At 40.4% G+C, this 26925-nt stretch overlaps 1 protein-coding gene across 1 annotated transcript; it reads right to left on the bottom strand.

Moving 5' to 3' along the window:
- Positions 1-130: 130 nt before the first annotated feature.
- Positions 131-26925, bottom strand: spire2 (spire type actin nucleation factor 2). The gene is made up of 15 exons (XM_023956038.1): positions 26525-26925; positions 18499-18542; positions 16086-16466; positions 13868-13948; positions 13600-13764; positions 12701-12787; positions 10936-11053; positions 9679-9845; positions 7986-8193; positions 6758-6879; positions 5685-5822; positions 5540-5607; positions 4605-4632; positions 3404-3501; positions 131-940 (listed from the first exon to the last, which is right to left on the bottom strand). Exons 1-15 carry the CDS (start codon positions 26808-26810, stop codon positions 664-666), a joined length of 2268 nt encoding a protein of 755 aa, XP_023811806.1. The 5' UTR covers positions 26811-26925; the 3' UTR covers positions 131-663.

The following is a 26925-nucleotide window of genomic DNA, read 5'->3' as shown; positions in this document are numbered from 1 at the left end:
GCTTACATTCACAGTGTCAAACGTCTTCCGGCTGGGCTGAGGACGTCAACAAGCTTCGCAATGAGAGACCGTCACGATGCAGCAGCCGCTCTTTACGAATCCCTTTAAAGATCATTTAAAACAAACTGCCATTTTTATCATAAGCCTTTAATTTTACATTTCTGTTAAAGTTACATTCATGCCGAAACAAGGCAGCAGAGCTAAAACGCTAAAACCTTTGCGTCCCCTTCCTGATCGGCCTCTGATAGCGCCGCCCAGCTGCTCACACCATCACACTGTGTCAGGTGAGCTCTGTGCATTAGTGCAGAAGTGTGTGTTTTTGTGTGTGTGTGTGTGTGTCTGTGGGGGTGGGTGATGGAAAAGTGATGCAGTTGTGTGAAGCAGTCATGGCTTAAAGTCTCTAGATTCTGGCTAAAAAGGGTAAAACAGTTCTTTAAAAAAATTCTGGTAGATGCATCATCGTAGCCCAGTTATTATTAGAGGCTGCATTTCAACTAGAAAGCACCGCTCTGATTCTACATTCTTTATGTTTTATTAACCCAGGCAGATTGTTCTGGTCTGCAGCTGTGCCGAGCGCGCTGCAGGTCTTGGAAGACCTGGTTTGGTGGTGGGTGCACCATGTGGGGGTCGGAGCAGGAGTCCTCTGGATGGGTGGAGCTGCTGTCATTGGGGTTGTGGAGGAAGTTGGGGGTTTGGTTGGGGAAAAGCCTCGAGGTGGGACTGACGCTGCAGCTGTGGCCTCTGAGCGGCGGCAGCAGCAGCAGCTTTGGCCTCCTTCTTGGGAGTGTTGTATAGGATGTCCACGCTCCGGCGGCTGGAGGAAATGATGTCAGCCACGAATTTGGTGCATTCTGCGCAGACGTCACGCAGCGTGCAGCCATGAGCATACAGGTGAGGGAACTCCGTCTCCACGGAGTGACGGGACAGAGTTCTCAGAGATCTGCAGGCAGACAGGGCAACTTTGCATTAACAGGAGATTGGCTGCAGATGTCGTGCATTAATCCATGCATTTAGAAAAGGACACCCCTCGAGATGTTAGAGCTGCTTTTATCTCATAAATGTTTTAAGGTTTTTTTCTCCTTTCAATCTTTGATAAGGAAAGACAGGTGTGTGTGCTGAAGATGATCAGCTGGAATTAAGGAACGGAGAGTTCTCCCTAAGCTCATTTAAAGAGCCTGAAATGTAAACAAAGGGAAGCAGCAGCAACGGGGGCGGGGCCATATCTGTCAGTAACAAGGAGATTAAGGTCAGCAATTCTGATGAAAATATGAATGTTTGAATTTGTAAAACCTTTTGTGGTCCTCCATGATGGGATTCAGTCATCAATCCCATCATGCTCTCCGTTACCCTTCCTCGCTGCGGATGTGGCCGCGAGGTGCCGCCGGCAGCTTGGTAATTGTTGCATAATAGCTGCTCAGATGCGGCACATTGATTACAGAAAGTGTTTGGGTGGAGGTGGGGACTTGATTGGATTGAACTGGAGATGAAGCACAAACTCCAGGGACTGAGGTGATTGACCAAAACAAACAAATGGTTCCAACTTATCCACAGAAAAACATGTTTGCTGACCAGTTGCATTCTGGGAAAACAGTTTCTGCTTAAATACAAATAGAAAAATGCGTACTCAGCAAGTTTTTGTGGCATTTCCTGAAAAAGGGGCTCAAAACAATAATAAAGAGGAACATTTCGATTCTTTCGAAAAAGAGTTCAAGCGTCACATCAGTTCAAGTAAAAAGGGTTTACATTTTATGACAAAAACAGAACATCATTTAGGTTTCCAAAAGGAAAAAAAAAATAAAAATACTTATTCCAACAGTTCCAGCATCTTCCAATTCAAAAATGTTTACTAAATGATTTTTTATTTGTTAAAAAAAGGCTAAAACTATATAAAATGCTCTGTTTTTTTGGACTAGTTTGTAGAATTTAAAAAAAAATTTTAAAGCAAAAAGCTTATTTTCCATTAGTAATCCGCATCCCAAATATTTATAGTTTAAGTAGTTTCTCATACAAAATTAAAATTAGTGGATATTCACACAAAAACACAAAATAAAATGTAAAAACATGTGTTAAGAAATTTATAATCATAATAATACTCTTTTTCCACCTAAAAGGAATAATAGCTTGATCAAAAGTCAAAGTGAATAAAGTTTTTTAATTTTTTTCCTAAACATAAGAAGCTCTCACTTCAAGTGTCAAAAAAGAAATAAATATTAATTTGTGTAACATAAGGAAGTATTTTGATAGTTTAGTAAAACTTTATTTATTTAGCTTCATCAGTTATAGGTGAAAAAGTATCCAACAAAAAGCATTATAACTGTATGAAAACATATTTGAAAACTACATAGAGCTGTTGAAAAGTATTCAATCAATCATATCTGAAGAACAAATGAACTTTATTATTTCCTTCTGTTTTAAGACTTTATCCTCAGACCCAAAATTCGTCTTCAAGCAGCTCATCAGAGCCTGTAAACCTGGTTAAGTGGCTCCGCTGTGCAGGAAAAGGTGATCAAGTGTTGGTGATTAAATGGTGTTAGAACAGAAGGCAGAGCCGTAATCTGAAGCAGGAGCTTCATGAAGCTGCTTGTGAGATTCTGGACTCCTCACAGATTGAACAGCAGTTGGGCTAAAAATAGTCGGTGATGTTGGTTCCATAGGAAGGTCACGGCGCTCATCAGCACCACCGACCAGCACTGACTGACAGAAATAACCTTTTCATCATTTGGGGTTTTTTCGTGATGATTGGGGCTTTTGGGGCTTTCTACCAGAAGGAAATAACCTTGAAGTGACCCTTAACCCTTCGTGTTCTCTTGATTCACAGGTGAGCTGGCCAATTGCATCTTCTGTTTATAATGATGCAGGAATGACATGGATCATGGTATGATATTCATTCAAAATTAAATGAGAAGGTTTCAAAAAGTTTATGGGTTTGAAATTTTTGGCCAAAAATTAATTTGACTCATGATTGTGATACACCTTGGACAAAAAACATCTTTGGAACGTTGTCCTTTAGTGGACCTTCGGCTAATTTTTGACATTTTTCACACGGTTTGTACTTTTCTTTCCATTGTTTTTGGATTTATAATTTTCTATTTAGGCTCTACATGTTAAATAGTTTTGCTTTAAAGCATAAAAACTGTTCAATCTCATTTAAAAAAAATTTTTTTTAGAAGAAAAAGAACAAATCTGCCAATCAGAATTGAGTTTATTTGGACAGTTTCAGGTTCATTGTGGAACTATTGTGCAATATAATGAAACATTTCTGTGGGGGAAAAAAACTGGGGTTGTAATAAAAAGATTGCTATCAAGCATTGCCACAAAAACAGTTTTACTAATTCATTAATCACGTAAATACATGGTAAAAAAGCTCAGAGAGGCCCCAGACTACTGAGGATTAAAGACTCACTTGTAGACCTGGTTTTGGAGTCCAGTTTTCTTTGGAGGGCTTTGGAAGCCCACAGTGTACACAGGAATATGAGCCATTTTCTTGGAGGGAATCTTCATCTGGAGAAGGCGAAGGGACATGAAAGGAGAAGAAGAAACAATGAAAGACAAATGGAGTCCCGTTGGGACTGAGCGGGAAAACGGTTCTCAGCGAGAAGTTTCCAAAACGAGCAAATTCAAACGCCACAGAGCAACAACAGCAAACACGTCAAAGAAACAAAAAGGAACCACAACACACACATCACAAAAACAAGCAAAGTCCAAACCTAAGGAGCACAGAACCACACATCCAACATGGCCAGGACTGAAGAAACGGATCAGAACCCAAAGAACAAAAAAGAAAAATGACTGTGAGCAGAGACAAATATGCTCCGGCTCCTCTGCTGCTCTGTTTCTTGTTACGATCAGAACATTTTGCTCACAAAACAAATGCAGCTCTGAACATGAAAGTCATTTAGTCTTTCTTACTGTGAACGCAGAATATGAAACATGCTCAGTTCTGGTTCTCCTGCTTTCTGGATCTGATCTTTGAACAACAAATCTTTTTTTTTTTTTAAGTCAAATTTAAAAAAAAAACCAAAAAACTGGTTGGTCGTATTTTTGTCTGCAATGGAGACCAGTGAAGATCAAAGATCACTGGCAAGAAAAGTTCAGCGCACCGTCTTGTGGGGGTCCAGATGACCCCACTCCCAAAATGAATGTGCCTTGGATAGCACCAACGCAAAAAGGAACGAGGATGAACATTCACTGAGAAGAAAAAAACAGTGGAGCAGAAGTGGAGTTTACTGATAACCAGCTGCTCAGAGAGGAGATGCGATCACTCTCGATTGTTGTAAAGCACTACCCTGATTTAAAAACAGAAATAAAAACTTTAACGGAATTCTGCCAACAGTCTGTAAAACTTTGAGTCCCTCCCAGTAACCACAGAGAGTAGAATGAAGCAGAAACTCCAAAAACCTCTAAATTGGCCTTTAAGTAGAACAGAAGGAGATCTGAGTTTGCTCCATTCTGATTGTAGTTTTGATTGAGCAACGGATCGTTTGGTAAATGGTCCACTTTCTTTTGCTGTTTTCCAAGAAAACCCTCTTTATATTTTTATCTTTATTCATTAAAAAAATATTTTTCTTGAAAAGTTCAAAATAAGGTCACGATCTGTCACTTACCTTTGCACTGCAGGAGCTACAGACGGACCTGTCAGAAGAAAAAACATGTGTTTATACTCATCCTAAACCATAAAGAGTTCTTTTTTTTTTTTTTACTAATGTAGGCGTTTGAACATAATCTGCTTCTTAAAGTCCCATTCTGATCATCTTTTGATCTATTTTCAAAGCGTCCCCAGTGGTCTTTAATTATGATTTTGCCATATTTAGCCTAAATCAAAGAACCTGTGTCATTTTCTAGGACATAGTTTCTGCAAAGCGGCAGGAGTTCATTAGAAATTTGCCTCAGAGTTGTGGGCAGGACTGTTGTTGTGGGGCAAGCCCACCCCCACTTCCCCTCCATGTTGAGCCTGAGAGCCCTTTGTTTTCAGTCTCTCCCCCTAGCTTACAGCCCCTCACAACCCTAACTTTAACGGCGTAACAAAAATGGCTCCAGATTCCAGCTCAGACGAGAAAACAAAGACGTACATGGATCTAGTCGTCTACAAGTGGATGCGTCGGAATGAAGCTGAGCAGGAAGCTTGTGCCCCGCCGACTGTTGCCGACAGCAACAGGCTTTTTCAAACAGCATTTTTAGTCTGCTCCTGATTCACGACCATTTGACTAAAGACATACACAGAAATGCAATTTTAAGCTTAATTTTCTTTATATTTATCTTCCATCATCAGAGTCAAGCACAGAATCTTTTAGACTAAAGGTCTGTCCTTCATTTTATCCTGTAAACGGAACAAGTGTGGATCTGAGGAATGTTTCCTCACTCGTTCACGCTCACTGATCTGCAGCTGTCGCCACAATCCATGAATGGATTTCTTTACTTTTATAAAGCATTTACAAAGTGTTTTTTGTTTTATAGAAGAAGTGAATTAAAAAAAACGACACTAAGATTCATGACAGAAGGCTGAAAAGGTGCAGAATGCTCAGTCAGTTTTCTTTGGTACCTTCTGCACAGTAAACATGTAGATGGCCACGAGAAGAGAGGAAATTTGACTTTGCAGCAGCAGCAGACCTAAAAACAGACAGATGCTGAGTGTTTCCTGTGAGCGGCAACAAAGCAGCGGCGCAGACAGAGCGCCACCCTCTTACCTTCCCTCTCTTCAGGTTGTTGTAGAGCTCCTTGCTCTGAAGAAACTTCTCCATCTCGGCTTTGACCAGCACTCGGCGCACATTGATGACCTCATCCACCGTTAGGGCCAGACTCTCCACAGGATGACTGAACTCATCCTTAACAGAAGCAGGGCAGAGAAAACCCGTCATCCTCTGATGCAATCACTAACAACACCTGAATTTAGAAAAAAGGATGAGATTCTGGATTTTGATTTTGACCTTTTACAGCAACAGCTTTATTGTTACTGTTGGATTTTTAAAAATACGATCATTTTCTGTCTATTTTGTTGGAAATCATAGTCTTTTATTTCTCAGCATTAAAGACCCACTCCCAGGAAAATGGTGCGTTTGGCATTTTTAACATGATCTTGTGGCATTTTTCTGTTTTAAGCTAGCAAGAGAACGTGTAAACAAAGAACTCTCAGCAATGGGGAGGGGAAGGGGGGCAGGGATGCTCCGTGCCAACAGTCTTGCCTGCGAATCAGAGGTGACATTCTAATGAAATAGAAGAGTCTTACTGTTTCATTGATTTTAATGTATACTTTTTAAAAAAAAAAATCTTTACAGTGCAACGTGTTCAGGGTCCTGATTGGCTGTTGAACTCAATCTCCTGTGTAGAATGTGTTCAGCTTGCCGTGTTACACAAATATTCGAACGCGAGCAGATCGTTGGTTTTATTCTAGAACACTGGACACATTTTTCTACAAAAGTTTAAACTTTCTGCTGTTCTGCAGAAACTATGTCCTGGAAAACGACATGGGATTTTAGCTAAAAACAGCACAGTCAAATAAAAAAATACACTTAACCGGAGTGGGACTTCAAGGTTGTAAACACTTTATCTCCTTAAAGAAAAATTTAACTTTTTTTTTACTAAACTAATTTCAAAGATCGTTATTTTTGAATGTTTTACAGTCTCCATTTGTGAGAAACAATTTTAACACAAAGGAGTGGCATCTTGTGACTCTTATTTGAGAAAATGTGATTTCAAAGACAAAACCTTGAAGAAGTAAGCAGAGTCCTGTGACCTGATGCTGCTGAGATTTGTATCTCACCATCCACTGGTGCTCATCTCCGGAGTCCGGTGTCGTCCCCGGTCCCTCTGTGGCCTCGTCAACTGAACTCAGAGACAGGCGGCCGGGCGAGGGAGGCCCCAAGCCGTAGGCGGGGAATGAGGCTGTGGGGAAATTCAATTGCATGCTGGATTACATGAGAATAGGGTCCAAGAAGTCCATAAATTACACATCAGCCCCCCCCGTCTCAGGTCTCAGCCCCTCGGAGGGATTGGCGACCGACTCTAACCGGTCATGCATTATTCAGTGGAGGGTTTCAGCTCATGCAGCTCCATGTGTAACTTAGAACACGGTGAGAGATCCGCTCAGCTGTGGTCCAGCTCTGCAGACCACACACAGTTCAGACCGGGCGCCTCTTCCACCCAAACAAGGGAGGTGTCACTTCGTCTCTAATGGAAAATAAACGGGCCGGGAAGACGGGTGGAAGCGGGCAGTAAACATCATCTGTACACATAATTTGGATCAGCTGCTGATGACTGCAGATAGGCTCTAAAGTTGGCTTTGTCTCCCCCTGCTGGAAGAGTCATGCATTACAAAAATAAAGCTGGATTCTATCATTACTCATCTGATTCAGATCACGTGTTTCATTAAAGCCTCACAGACACTCAGGAAAGAAATAAAAGTCATTTTTCACAGAATTGATAAAGTTTTAGGAAATGTATGTCCACTGGATGGATGCAGCCAAAAATGTACAAAAAATTCATACAGATCAAACCCACGTGTTTTTTACGACTTTTATCCCGTAAGACTTCTTTATCAGTACCTAAATATTTAATGAGAGTACATCAGAACTCTCAGTCACGACCTCTGACGGCCCCCCATGCATAAGGAGAGGAGCTCATGTTTCAGAGGCAAAACCAGAGTTTAGTTTGCTTGAGGCAAAGATGAGATTTTTACCTGTCTATTTATTGTTCTGTTTTGATTGTTTAAAGGTTTTTAACTTACCGCCAATATCTGCTGCTACTACTACCAACTACTAATAAAAACGTGGTAAGAGTGAAATCCTGGGTCCAGTCCTGTCCCTTTGCAAGCGTGGAAGCCTGCAGTTCATCACAAATACACTTGACAGCAATATTGAAACATTTTGATGCACAACTGAAATGCCTGAGTGTTCTGAGTGTTTGACATTCATAGCAGCCATAGAGGCCATTCTGCAGACCTGGGGGGGGGGTGTCAGGTAGAAAAACTGTTCTGTGTCGAGTCATCTGACCTCTGTGATGGGGAGGAGGTCCGGCGCCGGTCAGCGTCCGGGATCGAGGCCTCATGTCCCGCAGCCTGACCGGCTCCCCCAGCTGGGTGGACTGGGACTCTCCACGCAGAAAAGCCAGGTCCTGCTCTGAGAAGGAGCGATCCCTCTTCATGGGAGCGGGGGAACTCTCTGTTCTTCTCAGCTCTCTGCCGTCTGGAGAATCCTCCTCCTGCAGAGGTTTCAAGTTTTAAGTCAGGCGATTTTCTCAAAAAGGGAGGTTAAAAACTATTTCAGGGTTGAGTCAAACCCTTCACAGGAGTATGAATATCACACCTTAGATTTTGTCCTAAATACTCTTAAATTGCTGCATGAGATACAGAGTAGGCAAATCATTCAAATCAAAAATATAAAAACATCAAATATTTTTAGATAAAACTCTTAAGAAGATACAAAGCACATCATCCCTCTCTCCTCTGTGTCATGTAAATCCTATCCATGAATCATATTTACTCTTCTTGTTTCCTTTAAAAAAAATATCTGCCCTAATCCGCATTGAACCATCGGAATTCCTTCATTTCTGTCAGCAGGAAACCAAAGATGAGAGTGGATCCAGATTTTCCAAAAGCGATCCTGGCAGCATCTTTAAAAGGTGAAAGTAAAGTGAGATTCCGGATCAAAGTCTCCTGAAGCCTAAAGCGGCGGGATCGTCTTCCTGGCCGTTTGTTCACTAAAAACCCTTAAGAGTTTGTAAATGTTCAGATGCAAAAACTCAAGTTTTTCTCTGCTTTATAATTAAATTTAAAGAAGTTAAATTAAAGTTGAATAAATGTTGAGAAGTTAGAATGACATTCAGTCATTATTTTATAGTTTAAAAAGTTTAATTTATGTTAAACAATAAGTGCTAGTTTTCGATTTTATGAGGATTTATTAGGATGGATCAACTTGTACTGAGATTCTAATTTTGTTGACATTTTTTTCTAAAATGAATCTCCCACTAATTAGTTTGTTGTCCCTTTAATCAAAATGAGCCACAATTAGGTGAATAAAAACTCACAAAATACAAACCATTTTCTTATAAACTAGCAAAATATACTTTTTATTGGGTGGTATAGCATTTATTCTATCATTCTATTTAACAGTTTTTCAGCTGTTTTTTTCCCTTTTTGAATGCTTGTGTTGAACTCCTTGTTTCTAGATTTTAACATCTTATTATAAGAGTTCTTGTTCAGTAAAAAAGAACAAAGAAATCTAAACAACGATGCACTCATGATGAACTGCATGAACCTGCACATGTAAATATTGTATGTCAGTGTTGGATCACATTTTGACCCTTTGAATTGTTTCATCATAATAGATATTTTATCAATATGGATGTAAGTTTTTGATAAACTGTCTATTTAACCTCCAAACTCCTTTTACTTTTCATTTTTATTGTTAATTTTATGTGTTTTTCGGTGTTTGGGGCTACGGCTCAAAATGAGCTTTGTAGCAAACATTTACAGAAATGTTCATTTATATGCACTGTTCCTGTGCAACTAAATATTAAACAGAGAAAAGATAACAATTAAATAAAATGCTCAGAAATGCATATATGTAAAGACTAATTAAAAAAAAAGATAATTAGACTACTCCGTAGTGATTTTCTTCTTAAGATAAACTTTCTTTTCCTAGTTTTAGGCTACCTCTTTTGGCAGGGCAGCCTTTCGCAGCTCACCTCAGAGATGTTCATCTCCTCCATTTCTGCCAGCGTCGGGGCCTTGAGCAGCACTCGAGGACGGGTCGGAGGCCGAGGCCCGAGTCCAGACGCGGACAGGTCGATGCAAGACGTAGATTTAACGTCGCAAGGACGCGATTGAGCCAAACACGGCAGAGAGCCAAACGCTGAAGGAAGAAAACAGCAGATGTGTTCTGTGCATTTGAACAGCTCGATACAATTAACCCAGTCACACTTTAGCTTTTGTTCAATACATTTCATCTCGTTTAAATTGATCCTTTTTACTTAATTCAATCTTTCTGCTCAGACCTTGTTTGATAGGACATTAGAATCCATCAATCCATCCATTTCTGCTAATTGAGACCAAAATGGGGGAATTTCTTTTTGTCCTCTCAGCTCTGAACGCCACGATGATCAGACTCATCGAGCTGCTCAGATGATGAACTCTCTGACTTGCCTGGTAGCTGGTCAATATTTCTGAAAGTAAAACCACTCCTCAAAATGGAAAAGTGCTTCACAGGATGCAGCTCTAAAAATCAACCTGATGTTCTTTCACTACAGCAGAAAACGCTCCCAGTGAGGCTCTCATGTCCCATCCCATCCAGACCCGGTTAACAAACACATCTCTAATCTAGTTTTATTCCCTAACCCTTCTTTGGTGATTGATCTTTGGTCAGAATGACCTAAACAGACAGTAGGAAGTGAACATTAAATGAACAAACTGTGACCCTATGAGAGAATCAATACCTCACAGAAATCTCAGCAGCATTTTTGTTTAACCCAAGCGAAAAAGAAAAAAAGAGACCGTCATCGGCTCCAGGTGATCTTTTAAAATCTCATATTTGTGAACAGATTACTGCAGCAGGTGAATGCAGAACACCCCCCCCCCCCTGCATTTCATCTGATGACCAGCAGATGGCGACTCCTGGCCGCAAAAGTTATTTTAAAAAGAGGAAAATGTTTTTCTATAAAGTGCAGAACCCTTTGTTCGGAATTAATCAGACAACACAACCAGGTGTGCATCGTTTTTTGGTTTCTGAAACTGATCTGCATCAGACATGTGCTAACTCTGGAAGTCTTCACTGTTGCAGGTTCAAATCCCAGTTCCTTCTCATCATCATCCTTTCTTTTGCCAGCTTTGCTTTCTGTGTGGCTGCTCTCCGCTAAAAGTTTCTGCCCGTCGACCTAAAAGCAGTTGCAGCTGGACTTTCCCCTTCAGACTGAGGAGAAGGAAGGTTTGAGGGACCGTCCCCTTACATTTGGTGTGGTGTTGACCCACAGGTCTGAGCTTCCTCTCCTGCTTGATCTCTGCCAGAACCCGGTCATGAAGGCACTGCTGCTGCGGGGGCGGAGGGGGGAGGCTGCGCTCTGACACCTGAGGACGAGTAATCAGATTACATCCTGAAATACTAGAATGTAAACTGTGGAATGAGCAGGGATTCTGTAGTTTTGTGTGAAAATGTGTACACATTTGTGCGCATGGGATCTGGATGTCAATATTCTTTACGTTTCTGAGCATATTCCTGTTAATGCATCATCAGCGACAGATGATCACCTGACAAATGAAACTCATTGACAGAAAAAGGTTTCCGTTGCCTGATTTCACACAAGCCCCTTTAATGGTCTTTTAGTGTTTACATACAAAAATGTGGTTAATAAAATGTTTTTTTTAATAAAAATATAAAATATTTCATTTTTCTGTTGATGTCGAGACTTTTTACATGGTTGACTTATTTGGCTTGAAAAGAAATTGATGTTAATATGAATTTTAGGGATGTTTTTTCAATACATTTTTTGAAAATGTCTCTAATAATAAGGAGACTGATGAGAACGAAGAAAAAACTGCTCATTAGAAATCATTTTCTGTTAATTTTACTAGAGGATCATTTTTCGTAAATTCTTAAAAGAATTTAATTACAATGTTTCATGAGGGGCCCATTAGAAGATTAGATGAGTAAGAAGAAGATACAAGTTCAAAAAATAAAGGAATTCATGATAAAAAAAAAGAACTATAAAAAACTGTATTCCAGCTGTGAAACTTGATTTGTAGTTGAAGCATCATTTTCAGGAATTACTTTTAAACACTAGTCTTGATAGAAGAAGATGAAAGGGGTTTTCATTTCAGCACAGAGAACAGAGGTGTGGGCTTTAAGCTGTTTTGTGGGTTTTGTGGGTTTTGTGGGCTTTGTGTGGTTTCTGGTGTTTGTGGGCATTGTGGGGTTTTGTGGTGTTTGCCCCATAATGCCATTTAATGCTGGGGGGGGGGGGGGGGGGGGGGGGGGGGGCACCAAATAGTGAAACTCATTTTATTAACCCACTTTCTTATGATGTTTGCTATGAGATGCCTCTAATTTTTAAATACCATCTAATCATTCTCGTTAAATGCCAAATTATTGTATGTTTTAAAGCTGCTTTTTTATTTATTGAGTGTTAATACGGATAGATGGAACGGATGGATGGATGGATGGATGGATGCATGGATGGATGGATGGATGCATGGATGGATGGATGGATGGATGCATGGATGCATGGATGGATGGAATGGATGGAATGGATGGATGGATGGATGGATGGATGGATGGATGGATGGATACTTTTTTGGTCCCAGGGAAAATGTCTTCATTTTCGTTCCATCCATCCATCCATCCATCCATCCATCCATCCATCCATCCATCCATCCATCCATCCATCCATCCATCCATCCATCCATCCATTCCATCCATCCATGCATCCATGCATCCATCCATCCATCCATGCATCCATCCATCCATCCATGCATCCATCCATCCATCCATGCATCCATCCATCCCTGCAGTTTTACTTTGTCTCAAGAGCAAACCAAACTATTTTTCCTTCCCAACATTTGATCTGCCGACACATTAAGGTGACGATGTCACAAAGGTCATCTGAAGAGTACAGCTTTAATAAAAAAAAGCCCCATCAAAGGGACAGATAGTTTTAAGAACCTCTTGTTTAAAAACAAACAAACAAAAAACATTATTTTAAAACAACTTGAACTCACTGGTTTGAGTGGAGGTCTAGATCTGATGAAGTCCAGGATGAGTTCATGAGCATTTCTCTTCACTCTGGTAGGAATGTCACCGTCAACCTGGTCAAGAGACGATACACGCAAGGTCAGATGGTGAGACGACACCAAAGATACTCACGGGTTATTTTTTTTAATTGAATACTGAGTCACTTGCTCCGTCCCAACGGTCCCACCCCACAAATGTCTGATGAACTCCTGCTGCTCAGCAGAAACTATGTCCTAGATAACAACAAAAGTTTTGGGATTTTGGCTAAAAATGACATCATCATGATTAAACAACCACTTTGAAAATAGGTCAAAAGATGATTGTAGTGGATCTTTAAGCTTACTTTAAACTAATTTCATTTTCTTTTAAGTTGTTTAGTTTTAGTTTTCTATTATCAGTAAATATTTCTTTTCATGTTTCATGTAAAGGCCTTTTACTTTGAATCATCTTTGTCCATAAAATGTGGTATACCAATCTCACCTTGTAAAACTTCTGTTTTTAACTAGAATTACAACAAGTGTAGCTCCAACACCACACTGTCTCCTTCCCAAAGGGCTACAAGAGTCTTTTTAACGTGGTTGAATTTTCTAATACCAGTAACATCTGATGAGGTTAATTCAGTCCACTTCCACGTCCTGAAAATGAGCTGCAATGAAGCTAAAACAACAGAATCAGGGAGAATTTCATGAAGATTTGGGCTGAATGGGTTGAATAATGCACCACACAGGAGGCCTCATGGCAGCTTTTTCTGCTGTTTACAGCATTCCTGCTGCAGTGAATGCATCGGTGCTACACGTGGCGGAGCATGTGACTTGTTTCTCCAAACGCTGGCTTTGAGCGGCTTCCCTGGTTTCAGTAGAACCTGAGCAGCGCTCTGGACTCTCACCATGACTTTGCGGAGCTGGAAGTTGCGAGCTCGAATATCCTGCATCAGCATCTCGAAGGGCGTGAGGCTGAACTCGGTGGGCAGCGGGTCGAACGGCTGCTCCTGCACCTTCTTCAGCTTCACTCCCTGCCGGAGCTCCTTCATCAGCTGCACCCACAGGCGAGCCTGCCGCGGAGACAACAGCAACACGGCTGCATTTGTCAAAGAGGCAAACACACGGGCGCATTGTCCCCTGTGTCACAAAGTGAACTCCGTCACCTCCACCCACCCAGTCTGTGTGTTTCAGCGCGTCCAGCTCGGCTGCAGATCTGTCCCCAGGAGATTCCTCGGTTGAAATCTTTTTCAGCAACTGTGGAAGAAGAGGAAAGATGACCCAACATTCATGTCACACATGAAGCCAAAACCAAATTATCAACACTTTAAAATGTTTACTTCCCAAATATTTTATTGTTCTGGTTTTATAAGCTTCCATTATTGGTTCTATTTATGTGTTTTTTATTATTATTTTTTATTGGTTTGGTGTCTAATCTTATATGCAGGTCACAAAGTAACCCAAACCAAACATTAGATGATTTCATGGCTAAAAACTTTGATCACATTAAGAATTATAGTTTCTGAAGACACTAAAAAGTGAGTTTTATTCTCCAAATCATCCAATAGAAGTGACGGATAATGGTTCTTTTTTTTTAGTCGCTTGGTCGTCTTCGTTTCCTCTCTTATTTCATTCAGGAAAAAAGTTGATTACTGATTGAAGAAAGACTTAACTTGATTTTTAAAAAAGCATTTTAGGGAAAAAGTGTTTCTTCCAGAACAGGAAGGGATGAAGCATCCAGAAGCTGATGCCGCTTTTTACCGTCCTGCACGTGATTTCTTTTTCTTTTTTGCACATGTCGATGAACCCATACCTGTTTGTGCAGCTATGGATTCATCGACAGTTCAGCAGGTATGCAGCGGTGCAGGCTTCACCGCAGTGACAGTGTGGGCTGTGGAGGCGGCATGTCTGCCGCTCCTCCAGCATCTGCTCTGGCGTTTGCAGACAGGAATATTAATGGAGTGCGGTAAGAAGCATTTCTAATGTAGAGCGCACAGGCAGGTGCGCATCTCTGGAGGCAGAGGGAAAGAGCGTCCAGTGAGGTATAAAGCAGATCTTCCTCATTAGAAGCATCCGGTGTCACAGACTGAACAAAATCGAAATGTTTTCCTCTTCATCCAATCTTGCACCCAATCGTTCATCTTTTAAAAAAATAGTCAAACCCCTGAAGACATTCTGGCAGCAGCGCATTTTCATTTAAAAATCTCTGCATATGTCCTCTTGGAGACATGTCAAGACTGGGGGCAGGACGACACAGAACCCGCAACCCTCCTTTCCGAGGTCTGTGGAACAGGCAATTCTGGGTTGTCATGGAAATGGTGGAGCATCCCTGAAACCATTTGTTCTTAGGGTGGAGTATGTTCTGGATTCATAATCTTCTCCTTACGCTCATGTTGCCATCACAAAGAGCAAATGACCTTTGGTCTCCAACCTCAGACCCACACAGAGCTTCATGAATGCTCTAAAACATCTTTGTCAACCATGCAATACAGTTCATCGCAGTGGCACCACTGTATTTTTAAGAAAAGGAACTGTTTTGTTTGGCAAGATAATATTTTAAGAGACATTTGGAACAAATAAATCAATAGTTAAACTTTTTTTTAGAGATCTGAGCTCCTGATTCCTGACGGTTGATGATCCAACAACAGAAAAGGTCATTTTTGCTCCAAGTGTGAAGCATTGAATAACAATCAGAATAAAAATAACATTTTCTTTTTGGGCTACAGTAGGGACTCTACTGACTCCAGAAAAAGCAGCTTGTGTTAAAAGTCTCAGCTCATAATTGATGCAAGGTATTAAACTGATTGATCTTGAATGGATGAATGTTCTGTATTTTTATAACATGTGTATTACCGTAAGATAAATCAAAAAAATTAGTTTTACAGCAAAATAAGAATAAAATCAAATCAATAAAAAGCCTCCTTGTTCTCTGCCCTGTAGTTCATCATCGTGCCACTAGGGGCAGTAGATGGGCTTTTCTGCTCACACGCAGGAAAAGTTTTGCTAACTTCCAAAACTTTATAGTGAGAATAACTCGTCTTTTGTTATTCATTTCAATAAATGACTATTTACTGTGTTGAAAGAATGAAAATTGTTTCATTGAACAGTTACACCATGTTAAAAATGTGTGGATCAAATTTGAGACAGTGGGTAAGTAAAGGCCTTTTTTCTTGAACACCCGTGTCATGACTTTTGCATCTTAAACTAACATCTTGGTGGGCAAAAAACGTACCAAATCACCAAACGTAAAATAAGACTCTCTATATCTCATTAAAAATTACATTGTTAATTTTTTTGTGGATTTCAAAGGGTTTTAAAAACATCTTGATCCCAAAAATGTTGAATTTACTGTCAATTCTGTGATGTAGTGAGATTCTTAAGAGGATTACAGTACCTCCTTTGCATCTCTGATCTTGGTGAGGAAGGTCTGCAGCTCCAGAGTCTCTACAAACAGAGCCCTGCAGACGGCCTGGTAGTGCTCGGGGGCCACACTGGGGTTGGCGAGGCGAGATGCGCACAGCGCCATCACCTGGCGGAATGTACACACTGGTCTTGTAGTTCCCTCCTGCTGCTGCTCCTCTTCTTCCTCCTCCTGTCCACTGTACCCCTCATCCGATGTGCTGTTCTTGGTCGTGCTACGGACCCCTTCCTCCTGGACCCCAGCAACCATTTTCTCAATGAGGCGCTCCAGCTGTGGGCTGAGCTCCCTCTCCTCGCTGTCGTCGAGTCCCCAGTCCAGAGCTTGGTAGATGACCACACCAAGGGACTGGACCAGCTGGAGGAGATCCACACAGAAGTCAGCTGCTGCTTCACAGACAACCTCATCGGTTTAGTGGATTTTTTATAGATGCTTTCTACAAAATTACAGATTTTACTTTGAGCTGCAAGATAAACTCCAATTCTTGCTTGCATCAAAATAACCTTTCACATTTTACAGCGGCTCTGATTTCTCAGCTCCTTATTCCTGTGGTGTCTTCCATTAAATTGATATTCCGTTTATATGTTTCCTGTTCAGTTCTGCTCTCAGGGAATAGGTACTTTTATTTCTATATATGCAGATGACACTGAAATTCACTTTGGTGCTGAAATAAGCAGTCATTCATGGGAGGTGTTGGCTGTGACTTACATGCTCTGTTAGAACCGCTGACTGTATAAGACAGGGGTCGGCAACCTTTACCACTCAAAAAGCCAATTGGATCAGTTTCCCACAGAAATAAAAGCACAGGGAGCTGCTACACTAGGGGTGTTTAAAAAAAAATGGTTTCGCTGAAATATCGCGATCGTTCATTTGGCGATACTTGTATTGATTCAAAATACTGTCAGGATAGTTATTTAATTATTTATTTTAAATATTTCTGAGCGTGATGTTTCTTTTGATCTTTTGTCCATTTTCCACAACCTTGAATAGACTTTTCTGTGTTTGCTGCGGGGTCTAAGCCCCGCCCCCGCCTCTCTACCTGTTCACATCATCTGCAGTTCTGAGTTGTTTTCCCCTGCATGTAACCCCCCCCCCCCCTCCCCCCTCCAGCGTGTTCTACACAGACAGTGCAACATATGATCATCATAGCAGACAGTTGATAGGATAGTAGGGGCGCCCTAACGCAAAAGTAATCAAATTTACGCAGAAGTGGACGGTTTTAGTCTAGGAAAAAAAATGTTTTTCGGGCGCTCATGTGTCCCCTACAAGTTTGCTACTGACAGTCTTTTTAAAATAACTTTCCATCCCATAACAGACTTTGGCACCACGACAATCTTAGAACATGATAGTTATTTTACAGAACCACAGAGGGCAGCAGATTTCCGGCCTCTGGTATAGGAGGACTGGACTGAGTGACCCCGCCCCCTCACATTCCAAACAGGAAGTCAGTCAGTCATTCCATTTGTCAGAATAACATTTTTTACCCTGATACCTTTTCTTTTAACATATTGTTGATAATCCTATTTTTTTCTGTAGTGCAAATTATTGAAGTCATAAATTGACCAATCCGATGTCTGAATAAAAGTAGGTGGTCTCCCATGGAATGGTCGAAACCGACTAACAGATTTTGTGATGCCTGCTTTCAAATGACAGGGGTGTGGACTTTCAACAAGCTCACTTCTGCTTGGCGAAAGCGGTTGCCATAGAAACAATGACTGAGACCGATTTGGACCAATCACTGCATACTGACAGCGTCTGGTTCCAACATAGTGGCGTCAATTTCGCAAAAAAATGGCGACTGAATTGAGTTTGTTTAGTTGGAGTCGGACGTGTTATCTATGGGTGATGTCACGCTCACTCTGTCCAGTTCTAGTACACAGTTGATGGTTCACACAGACCACAGAAGTTTGTGACAACAACACTTCAATGCATCTGGTTTGGCTCAAATCTAATAAGAAACAAAATGTGATTTTCTAAAAGTCTATTTCAATGTCAATACTGAAATCAGTTTCTAATTCCAATTGACATATCCAATGATAAAGATAAAAAAAAATGTCATTATACGCTGTATACATACATATCAGCAGGTTTGAGGTTGGAAGTGTTTAGTGACTGGAAGGAGAAAATGTTTTACTCAAATAAGATGTTATAAATCTTTGTAGAGTACAATTTAGAGCTGAGAAATCCTATCAAACATAAAGAAATAGATGATTTTACCAACTAAACATGTAAAAACAAATTACTTTTTTATGTCCAAACTACTCTTCTTTAAAACTTTTTTCTGTGTAAAATTTTTGTAAAACTTGAAATTAAAATTAATCATTTTAACCAGAAGTTTGACAATAAACACAGGCAGTGTTTACAACCTGAATATTAAACAACATCTTACCTCACACTCTGCAGTGGGTGGAAAAGGCGGTTTGTCAGCGACATCTGATAAAGACAGAAAGATTTGGAGTGTTAGACAGAAAAATCAACATTTTGATTGTTGTTTTATTCTGACAAAGCCAGGCCTGTGAACAGATCAGTGCTGGTAGAGAGCAAAGGATGGATGAGGAGACATTTGTCATTTTTCAACAAACAAACCTTTGAAATTCTTCAACCATTTAAGTATAAAAAAAATGATAAAACTTAAGTCTATTATACATCCATTCACTGAATAACCTGAATAAAACAGTCCTGGTAAAAACCTTTGACTCATTTCTCCACACACAGACTTGTGTTGTTAATGTGCCTTCGTGAGAGTGTAACAGGGGCTTCCCCCCCCACACACAGATACAGGCAATGACACCGGCGGGCCCTGAAAGGCCTCATTCAGCAGCTTTCACTGCAGAGAAACATGAGAACGGACAGAGAAGCAGGGACGCAACGGAGACGAGAGTTCAGAGAGGAGGAGAAACCACAGAGGATGATAATTACAGATCCATTTGACCACTGATTAGTGTTCAAATCACCAGAACTATTATATATTCACTTGTTTTTCACATTTTAACCATAAGGACTTGATGGGGTTTGGATGAGATAATGTCAACTTAAAATGTTAAAAAAATTTGAATTTGCTTCACTCTGAAATGTGTTCTTAAATAAATATTTTTTGAAAAAGGTGTACAGGGTCAGATAAAACAGGTGGAGAATGGAGGGAGGGGGGCGGAGGTACAGCTACAATGGGCCGAGGTCCGGTTGTGACCCAGCAGCGACAGAGCTCTTCTCTGTTCCCAACACTGCGAAAAGCAGCAACAAAGGAACCACTGCGAGCATCCTCCTCACGCAGGGGCGAGACGATATCCTGAAGCCCTGGAAACCTGTCACACAGGTTCCCATAATGCACTGCAGAGACCACAGACCAACGATACCTACAGCACTTTCTCACAGAAACAGTCCACAGAACAAAAGGAGGAGAAGCTCTTCTTTAAGGTGCAAACAATTGTTCCAGCTCAGAAGAAAGAAATCTAGTAAGAAATATACAGGAGACACAAGACTGTTAAAGCGTCAGTTTTTTTCCACCATGAGATGTTTTTCCATCAATCCAATTTCTTCTAAACAACAAGTCCCTTATTTACGTTATTCGAACAACAGAAGCTCTTTAAAAAAAAAAAAGCTATGTTCACACGGGCTCAAAAATGGGCGTTCAATGGACCACTTTCAATAAAAGGTTAATGCAAACACGCGTAAATGCACGTTTCACATGCATGAGTTCAAAATGCAAGCGTTCAAAAGTCTCACGTTCACGCGTTGCGACACATGTTTTTAGGTCCGGGCTCTATGTACAAAACACCATATTGAACGTGTGTTGAAAGTTAAACCAGCGGAACTTTGACCAATCAGGGACTTGAATTTAGCAGTAATATATACGTCCTTTTCAAAACATGGGAGTATTAACCGTCTGAAAATTGATCATAAAGGAAAAACAAGCAATTATGTTTGCACCCGTCTCTATTCTGATATCTCTGACATTATAAATCGAGCTGTGAAAGAAAAAGCCTGGAGCAAGATTTGCACCTCTTCAACATTTTGCACCTAGCCTCTTGAAACTGTCTGTACATGCGCTGGCATCCCGTAGTGACAGTCCAGTGTGAACACCATGTGCTAAAAGCTTGTCCAAGAATGCCCATTTAGCACATTATTGAACACGCATCACATGCCTGTTGTGCACATAGCATCTCAGGTTTAATTTCTCAGTGTTTTTCACTTTCTCAAACGGTGTTGCTTTTTTTTTTTTAGTTAACATTTTCCTCTTAGAATCCCTTTCAAACTGATTAATGTTTCTAAATATGCGGATGACACTTAGTTTTGTTTCTCTACTCCAAAACAGGATCCTGGAGGGTTTACACGAGAATAGATTTAACTCTTTTTCTTTATATCGTATAGCGAAACTCTGAAACAACAAACATGAAGATTTTTTCATTTCTGTTTGACATTTTGTTTTACAAACCGAGCTTCTCAGAGGAGGACATTGTTGTTTTGTTTGTTAGCTTATCCTGGATGTTAGAGATGGGAATTTCAGTCATTTTATTTAGACAAATAGACGCTGAAACATCTTTCTGATGTGAATTTTGAGAACAAAAAGTCTTGAAAAACCACAACAGGGCTTGGATTGGGGGATTAAACGACACATATCACACACCTAGGTCTGTGACAGATAATGGGACTTTAACATCTGACTGAAATCCCAACAGGGCATGAAGGAAGTGACAGTCTGCTGCCATAAAATAAGCTTAGCAATTAAAAGAAAAGTAATGAAAATTTAGAATAATTTAAGAGATTACATTTTTCTTAAAATTTTGGTAAAAATCCATCATTTTTATCTAATGTAGCTTGAAGACTCATCCAGTCATCATTTGATGTATTGTTAAAGTGTTCCCAGTGGTATTTTAAATTATGATTATACTGTTTTTAGCCAAATAAAAAAAACTGTTGTTTTCTAGGACATAGTTTCTGCAGAGCAGCAAGGGTTCATCAGAAATTCCCCTCTGTGTTGTGGGCGGGACTGTTGGCGTGGAGCAACCCCACCGCCTCTTCCCCTCCATATTACAGAAAGCTTGGAGCAGGGTGTCACAAATACCCGCTTTTTTCCAACGGCACTTTTTCATCTGCTCCTAATTGCAACAACTTTAATAAAGAAATGCTCAGAAATATAATTTTTAAATTTAATTTTCTTAATATATGTCCTCCGTCAAAAAGACATATGCCACATGAACATGTTAAAAACACAATTTTCGTGTTGGTGGGTCTTCAGGATTTGATTTAGTAATTGAATCATAATAGACATAAATACTGCTTCAAAACTTGAATTAAATGGATACATTTAAACTCAGTAAGATGTAGCTTAAAATGTCTTTAGTGAATTAAAAAGGAATTAGGATGACAGTCTCAAGTGATGATTTATCACTTACAGCTTAAGAAACACCAAATTTACAGTCATGGTTTTGTGGCAGCTCCTGAATTGTTCTTAAATATTGTTTTAAATTTAGAGGTCAAATGATAATTTCAGTCATGAAACAAGTCACACATTTTAGAGGGTCAGTGTCTTTGAGCTGAGGTAGAGAAAAACTATGGTGGCCATGTTGGGTCTGTGCAGAAACTGATTTGATCACCAGCAGGTAAAAATCTAATAATTGTCTATTAAATCCCATGAAATCACTTCTCTTCAGCTGGAAATCACATAGTTGGTGGAAATGTTTGATTCTCTGAAGCTCGACACCCTAAACCACCTGAATCTCACACAAACAATAACAAGAATTCCCATAAAACTGCCCTCTGTTGCCATGGAAATGGAAATCCTTAGTGACAGAGAGAGAAAAAGGAATTTTTAAAAAAAGAGCAGGAGTGTCAACAAATACACAAGGACCCAAAATGCAACAGAAAAACATGATTTTTTCCTATAACCAGATTTATGACAGGACCCCCCCCCCCTTCTGAAATACACAGGAGTCCATCAAACATAGAAACGGCCTCAGACTTCAGGCGCTCAGTTGATGATGTCATCTTAAATTCTGTTTAATGAGATTTCACCAGGTATTGTTTAGAAAGCAGATCAGAGATTTTTCTAAAGAGCCTTCAGGGAGTCCTCAGGAATATTTTCTCCTAAAAAAAGAAAAACGTCTTTCAAATTAACGCCTCCAGCTAAAACTGCAGGAGTCTTTCAATTACATCTGAGATCACAGGGTATGTTGTTTTTGTTTATTTGATAGCCTCAGAATTACTAATTAACTATTTTTTACACCACATTTGATCCTAATTGTTCCAACAGAAAAACAAACTGTTAGGTTTGAAGAAGATTCAACACTTCCTGCTCTGTCTTACCAACTAGAACAACAACTTATAAACAGTAAGGTGAGGTAAATAAACTCCTAAATAAAATACATTAACTCCCAACATGTAAATGTGTCAGAGTGTTATCACAGTCACAAAAGAAAGAATTATCAGAGGAGCCAATTCTACAGCTCCAGAAACTAACGCTGATGAAGATCCACAAACCCTGAGGGAGTTCAGACACACAAGTGATGCTTGAGCCCTGAAAGACCCTCAGAAGGTGAGCGTTCGTGTCTGGAACAGGATGTGTGACGTTAGAACCATCTGCAGGAGTTCACTTTCAATAACAGCAGAGATGCAGGTGAGGGTTCAGGTGAGATAACCACGGCCTTTACGGGAACGGCTGACATAAGGACTCAGATGAGACATATTTTCATGATAATTCAGACTTTAATTTCAGCTCAAGGTGGGAGCAGAGGAGCAGGTGGGATGATGAAAAGGTAGAGCATTTTAAACTCCCCCTCCAATCGTCTTGTGATTTATTTTCAGCGTGTCGTTTTCCAGGACATAGTTTCTGCAGAGCAGCAGGAGCTCATTACAAATTCACCTTCGAGTTGTGGGCAACTCCTGGTTTATACATTCTCCCGCTAGCTTACAGCCCCTCACAACACCAAGCTAACATTAAAAATGGCGAGCAATATCTGAGCCATCCAGCCGTACAGTTGTGAGCCAGATGCAAACTCGTACGAGGGGGCATTTAAACTGAAATGAAGGCAGCTAAACTCCTGTCAAGGGCCAGACCTATAGCAATGCCTAGAAGAGGCTTATCTATATAACATGCAATATAAAAACGTATCTGTTGAGTCAAATCTGATGTTGGAAGTAAACTAAAAGAGGAAATCGTTCTGCTGTGTGGAGAACCTTTGCTCTGGCAGCAGATCTGGACTTTGACAGTTGGTCTTATCTGAGCTCGACCGTCGGCCTCATCTTTGATGCGTCACAATAAACCGCTGAAATGTTGATTCACAACTGAAGCATCAATGCCGCTCTGAGTCACGGCATTAGCGACTCAAGCCTGGAGTTCAGGGACCGAACAAACCAAACCTGCTGCCAGAGAGACTGCAGGAGGGATTTTTTCTGTGTTTGCAACAACAATATGCTTGAAGATGAGTCAGCTTCTTTGAGTGTCTGAGAATCAAGACATATTTGCCAAAAAAATAAAATAAAAAACTAGTTTTGCCACAGAAAGGGGGCTTAAAAATGGTGTCTCGTTTCACTGCTGGCGTTGCAGCAGCAGCTGTCCCGGGTTAGATTTGTGCTGGCTCCCAGCAGACAGACAGCCCTGCAGCTGATGTCAGCGGCATCAGATTGCTGCACCCGGCTTCTTGTGTTTACTGCCGTCAGTCATGCTTCATCCGGCAGACAGAGGAGGATGAGGAGGATGGAGCAGCAGAAAGTCTGAATTCTGTGTGGTGTTTGGGACGGCAGGATTGTTAACGGCGGCGTGTTTTGGTCTCTGATTAAAATGCAGATTCAGTCTCCTGTCTGGTTCCTCTTTAACCTCGTCCTCCGGCGCAGGCTTTTACGACCTCCCGGTGAAGGGTATATTTTCAGGAAACGGAGAGTAATTTGAGACCGAGCAGACTGTGGGCTGTGAATGCTGATAAGGTGGTTTGCTTCCCGGTTCATAGATGTGACCCGTAAACTCACATCACACACACATTAAAAACTGCAGGGAACAAGTTTTCCTTAAAGAAGGATTAAAGTCAAGCTTATTTACCAGGAAAAAAAAAAGCTGTTAGAAGAAACAGTTAATTAAAAACTGCAGTAAAGAACAAAACACAAACTCCTTTGTTTCAAAAAACACCAAAGAACTTCAGTTTAACCCCGGAATCAAATGTTGTAAAGCCTTTTAAGATGCGTTGTTGAGAAAATATACATTTTTATGTACTCAAAGTCTTTGTTAGTTAAAACATTTCACACCAAATCATAGTTTTACTCATATTATCATAGTTTTTAGTTGATAGAATTGTTAGACACCATATTTTTCTTTTTAATTTTGTGGCAACCAAATGAGCAGACATTTTTCTGCACCTTGATGCACCGACTCCTAAAAAAACCCAACTCTGACTGCGGTAAAGGGTGCAGTTAAAATGGGTGGGTAGGGCACTGAGAAAATGTTGATAAAAACTGAGATATTCTTAGAATATCCTGTGATGTCACCTATCCTCTGTGTTTCTCCGCCCCCGAAGGTCATAAATCAACTCCACAGGAACATTAGAGCTTTTCCTCACTACTTCATGACCCCTAAAAGACCAAATAGTGCGGGGACTATTTAGTGCCCTGGATTTTAATGCTGTTGGGACACATGCTCCTTTTTCTTTTTCTTTTTTTAACGCCAAACATGACATCAACCTAATAAATATGAACATTTTACAAAGAGTATTTATTAATCTACTGTGTTCTGATGATAAAAAATGAAATCCTCCTCTGGGAGAATTTGATGGTGGTGGCACTGGGGTCAAATTTGCCTTCAAAGACAGAAAAAAGTAGCAATAATAGTCATGAATGATTTTATATGATGGCCTTGCACCTTCTTTACAGGCTGGCACCATAATAATCGAGCTACCAGACAAAAACTTCAGGGTTTTTCCTCGTCCTGCTCTATCCTAACGGGAGCAGAGCTCCAAAAACAGCTCAAATGTTCATGAACCTGGACACAGCTCAGTGTTTGTACCCTCATGTTGTTTTGTCAGCATGTTTGTTTAAGAAAACGAGTAAAAGTCCATCTGAAGTCTGTCCTTTAAAGCATAGATCCTCCTACTGTTGGTGTCTTTCTTCATTTTCATAGTTTCTCTTAACTTAAAATATCTGAACATAATAAGAACTTTAAAGTTTTCCGTTTTGATAAAAAAAAAAAAAAAGTTAAATTTTGTTTTTATTAGTTTTACCTCACAGGAAACAACATAGAACTCTTTAAATATATACCAAAATCTGATTTTTAGTGACTAGACATGTCAAGTTTATAATAAAATTAATCATTTTAACTACATTAAAATACAGAAAAATGTTATTTTATGGTCAATTTTCTCCTTTTTATGACAGGTGAACATTTTTGTCCAAAGTCATTCCATCTCAGTGAAATTCTACCTCATGTTTTATACCAAGTATGATAAATACAACCAGTAATATTTAGAATTTTTGCAAAAAATATCGTTTTTCATCTGCATTTAAATTTTAACGTGGATCATTTGCGATACATCTGGGAAAATTTCACGCGAAGACCATAACTTTTCTCACTTTTTCCACGGATATTCAAGTATGACCAATTTTTATCTGTGCAACATGTATGTTGTGACCTTTATATCAGTTTGAATAGTATGTATAATCTGTCATTTTTACACCTCTAGTTTATAGTTTAAAGAAATCTGCGCCTGACCCCACAGGATCTGATTTGTATGCACATTGTTCAAGGAATAAACATCAATTTTTATTCTGATTTATGTGATTTCAGGGAGATAAGCTTCCAATTACCTCTGAAATTTACACTTTAATGAATTTAAAGCTGTTATTGCCCGAGATAAGAGGAGAAACGTGGTCTTAGGTTGCCTACATGAATCCTTCAGATGCAGGAAGACATAATGCAGGTATAAGCTAAATTCAAATAGAATGGGAAAATGGAATTCCCTGGGGCTTCTTCCTCTCACCCTTTGAAATCTCCTAAACAGTCTTTGCATAAAAGGCATTCTGGGTGGAAGCAGTACTCTATGAATTATTTATGGTTTGCCGGAATGATAAAAGTCGTTGTTGCAGGCGAAGGGATGCAGACTAACACAGACAGTCTGTGACGTGGAGTTAAAACGCTGTTTGTTGTAAGACTTGGGGCTTATTCTGAATGAAAATAAGTCAACTCCTGCTGTTCAAACATGTTTTGATGAAGAAAAGAAAAAAAATGACCTGTTGTTTATTTTAAGGATAAACAAAACTGTAATTTATGGCAGAATTAAGAATGTTTACAGAACTTTGAAATACAAATTTGATTAAATTTTTCTGTTAAAAAATGTATTTAAAACATTTAATGACATCAAATTTTCCACTAAAATACTTTGGGTGACGTGTTCTTTCTAGTCTATTCAAAGGAGAGTTGGGGTCAACAGCCCTACCGTTCGGCCTCAGAGCCACCGTTCCGTCCCGGTACAGGAGCAGGGAGGACGGGTCCTTCACCCGGTCCGCTCTCCCCGGCGGAGGGTGGGGGACCCGGAGCCCCCTGCAGCACTGGTAGCACACCGCCCATGCCTGCTCCTCGTTGATGGGCTGCTCGTAGGACTTCAGCACCTCCTCCAGAGACAGCTCCCGGGGCTCGGATAAGTCCCGCACCTCCCCGCGGTCCGTGGCAGCGGTCACGCGCGAATCTCCGTCCCTCGCGCCTCTGTTTGCTGATCTGGCCATGACGGTGGTTCCGTGGAGCCCATGCTTCACATTTACGACGTCCGTTTCTCACAGTGCTTCCCCGTGCGCCACATGACGTGCTCTCAGCAGCTGGACCTAATCATGTCCGGCGTTG

This window comes from Oryzias latipes, chromosome 6 (genome assembly GCF_002234675.1).
Source record: "Oryzias latipes chromosome 6, ASM223467v1".
Classification (NCBI taxonomy): domain Eukaryota; kingdom Metazoa; phylum Chordata; class Actinopteri; order Beloniformes; family Adrianichthyidae; genus Oryzias; species Oryzias latipes.
Note: the sequence above shows the minus strand (reverse complement) of the source record. Positions and strands in the feature narration are given on the sequence as shown.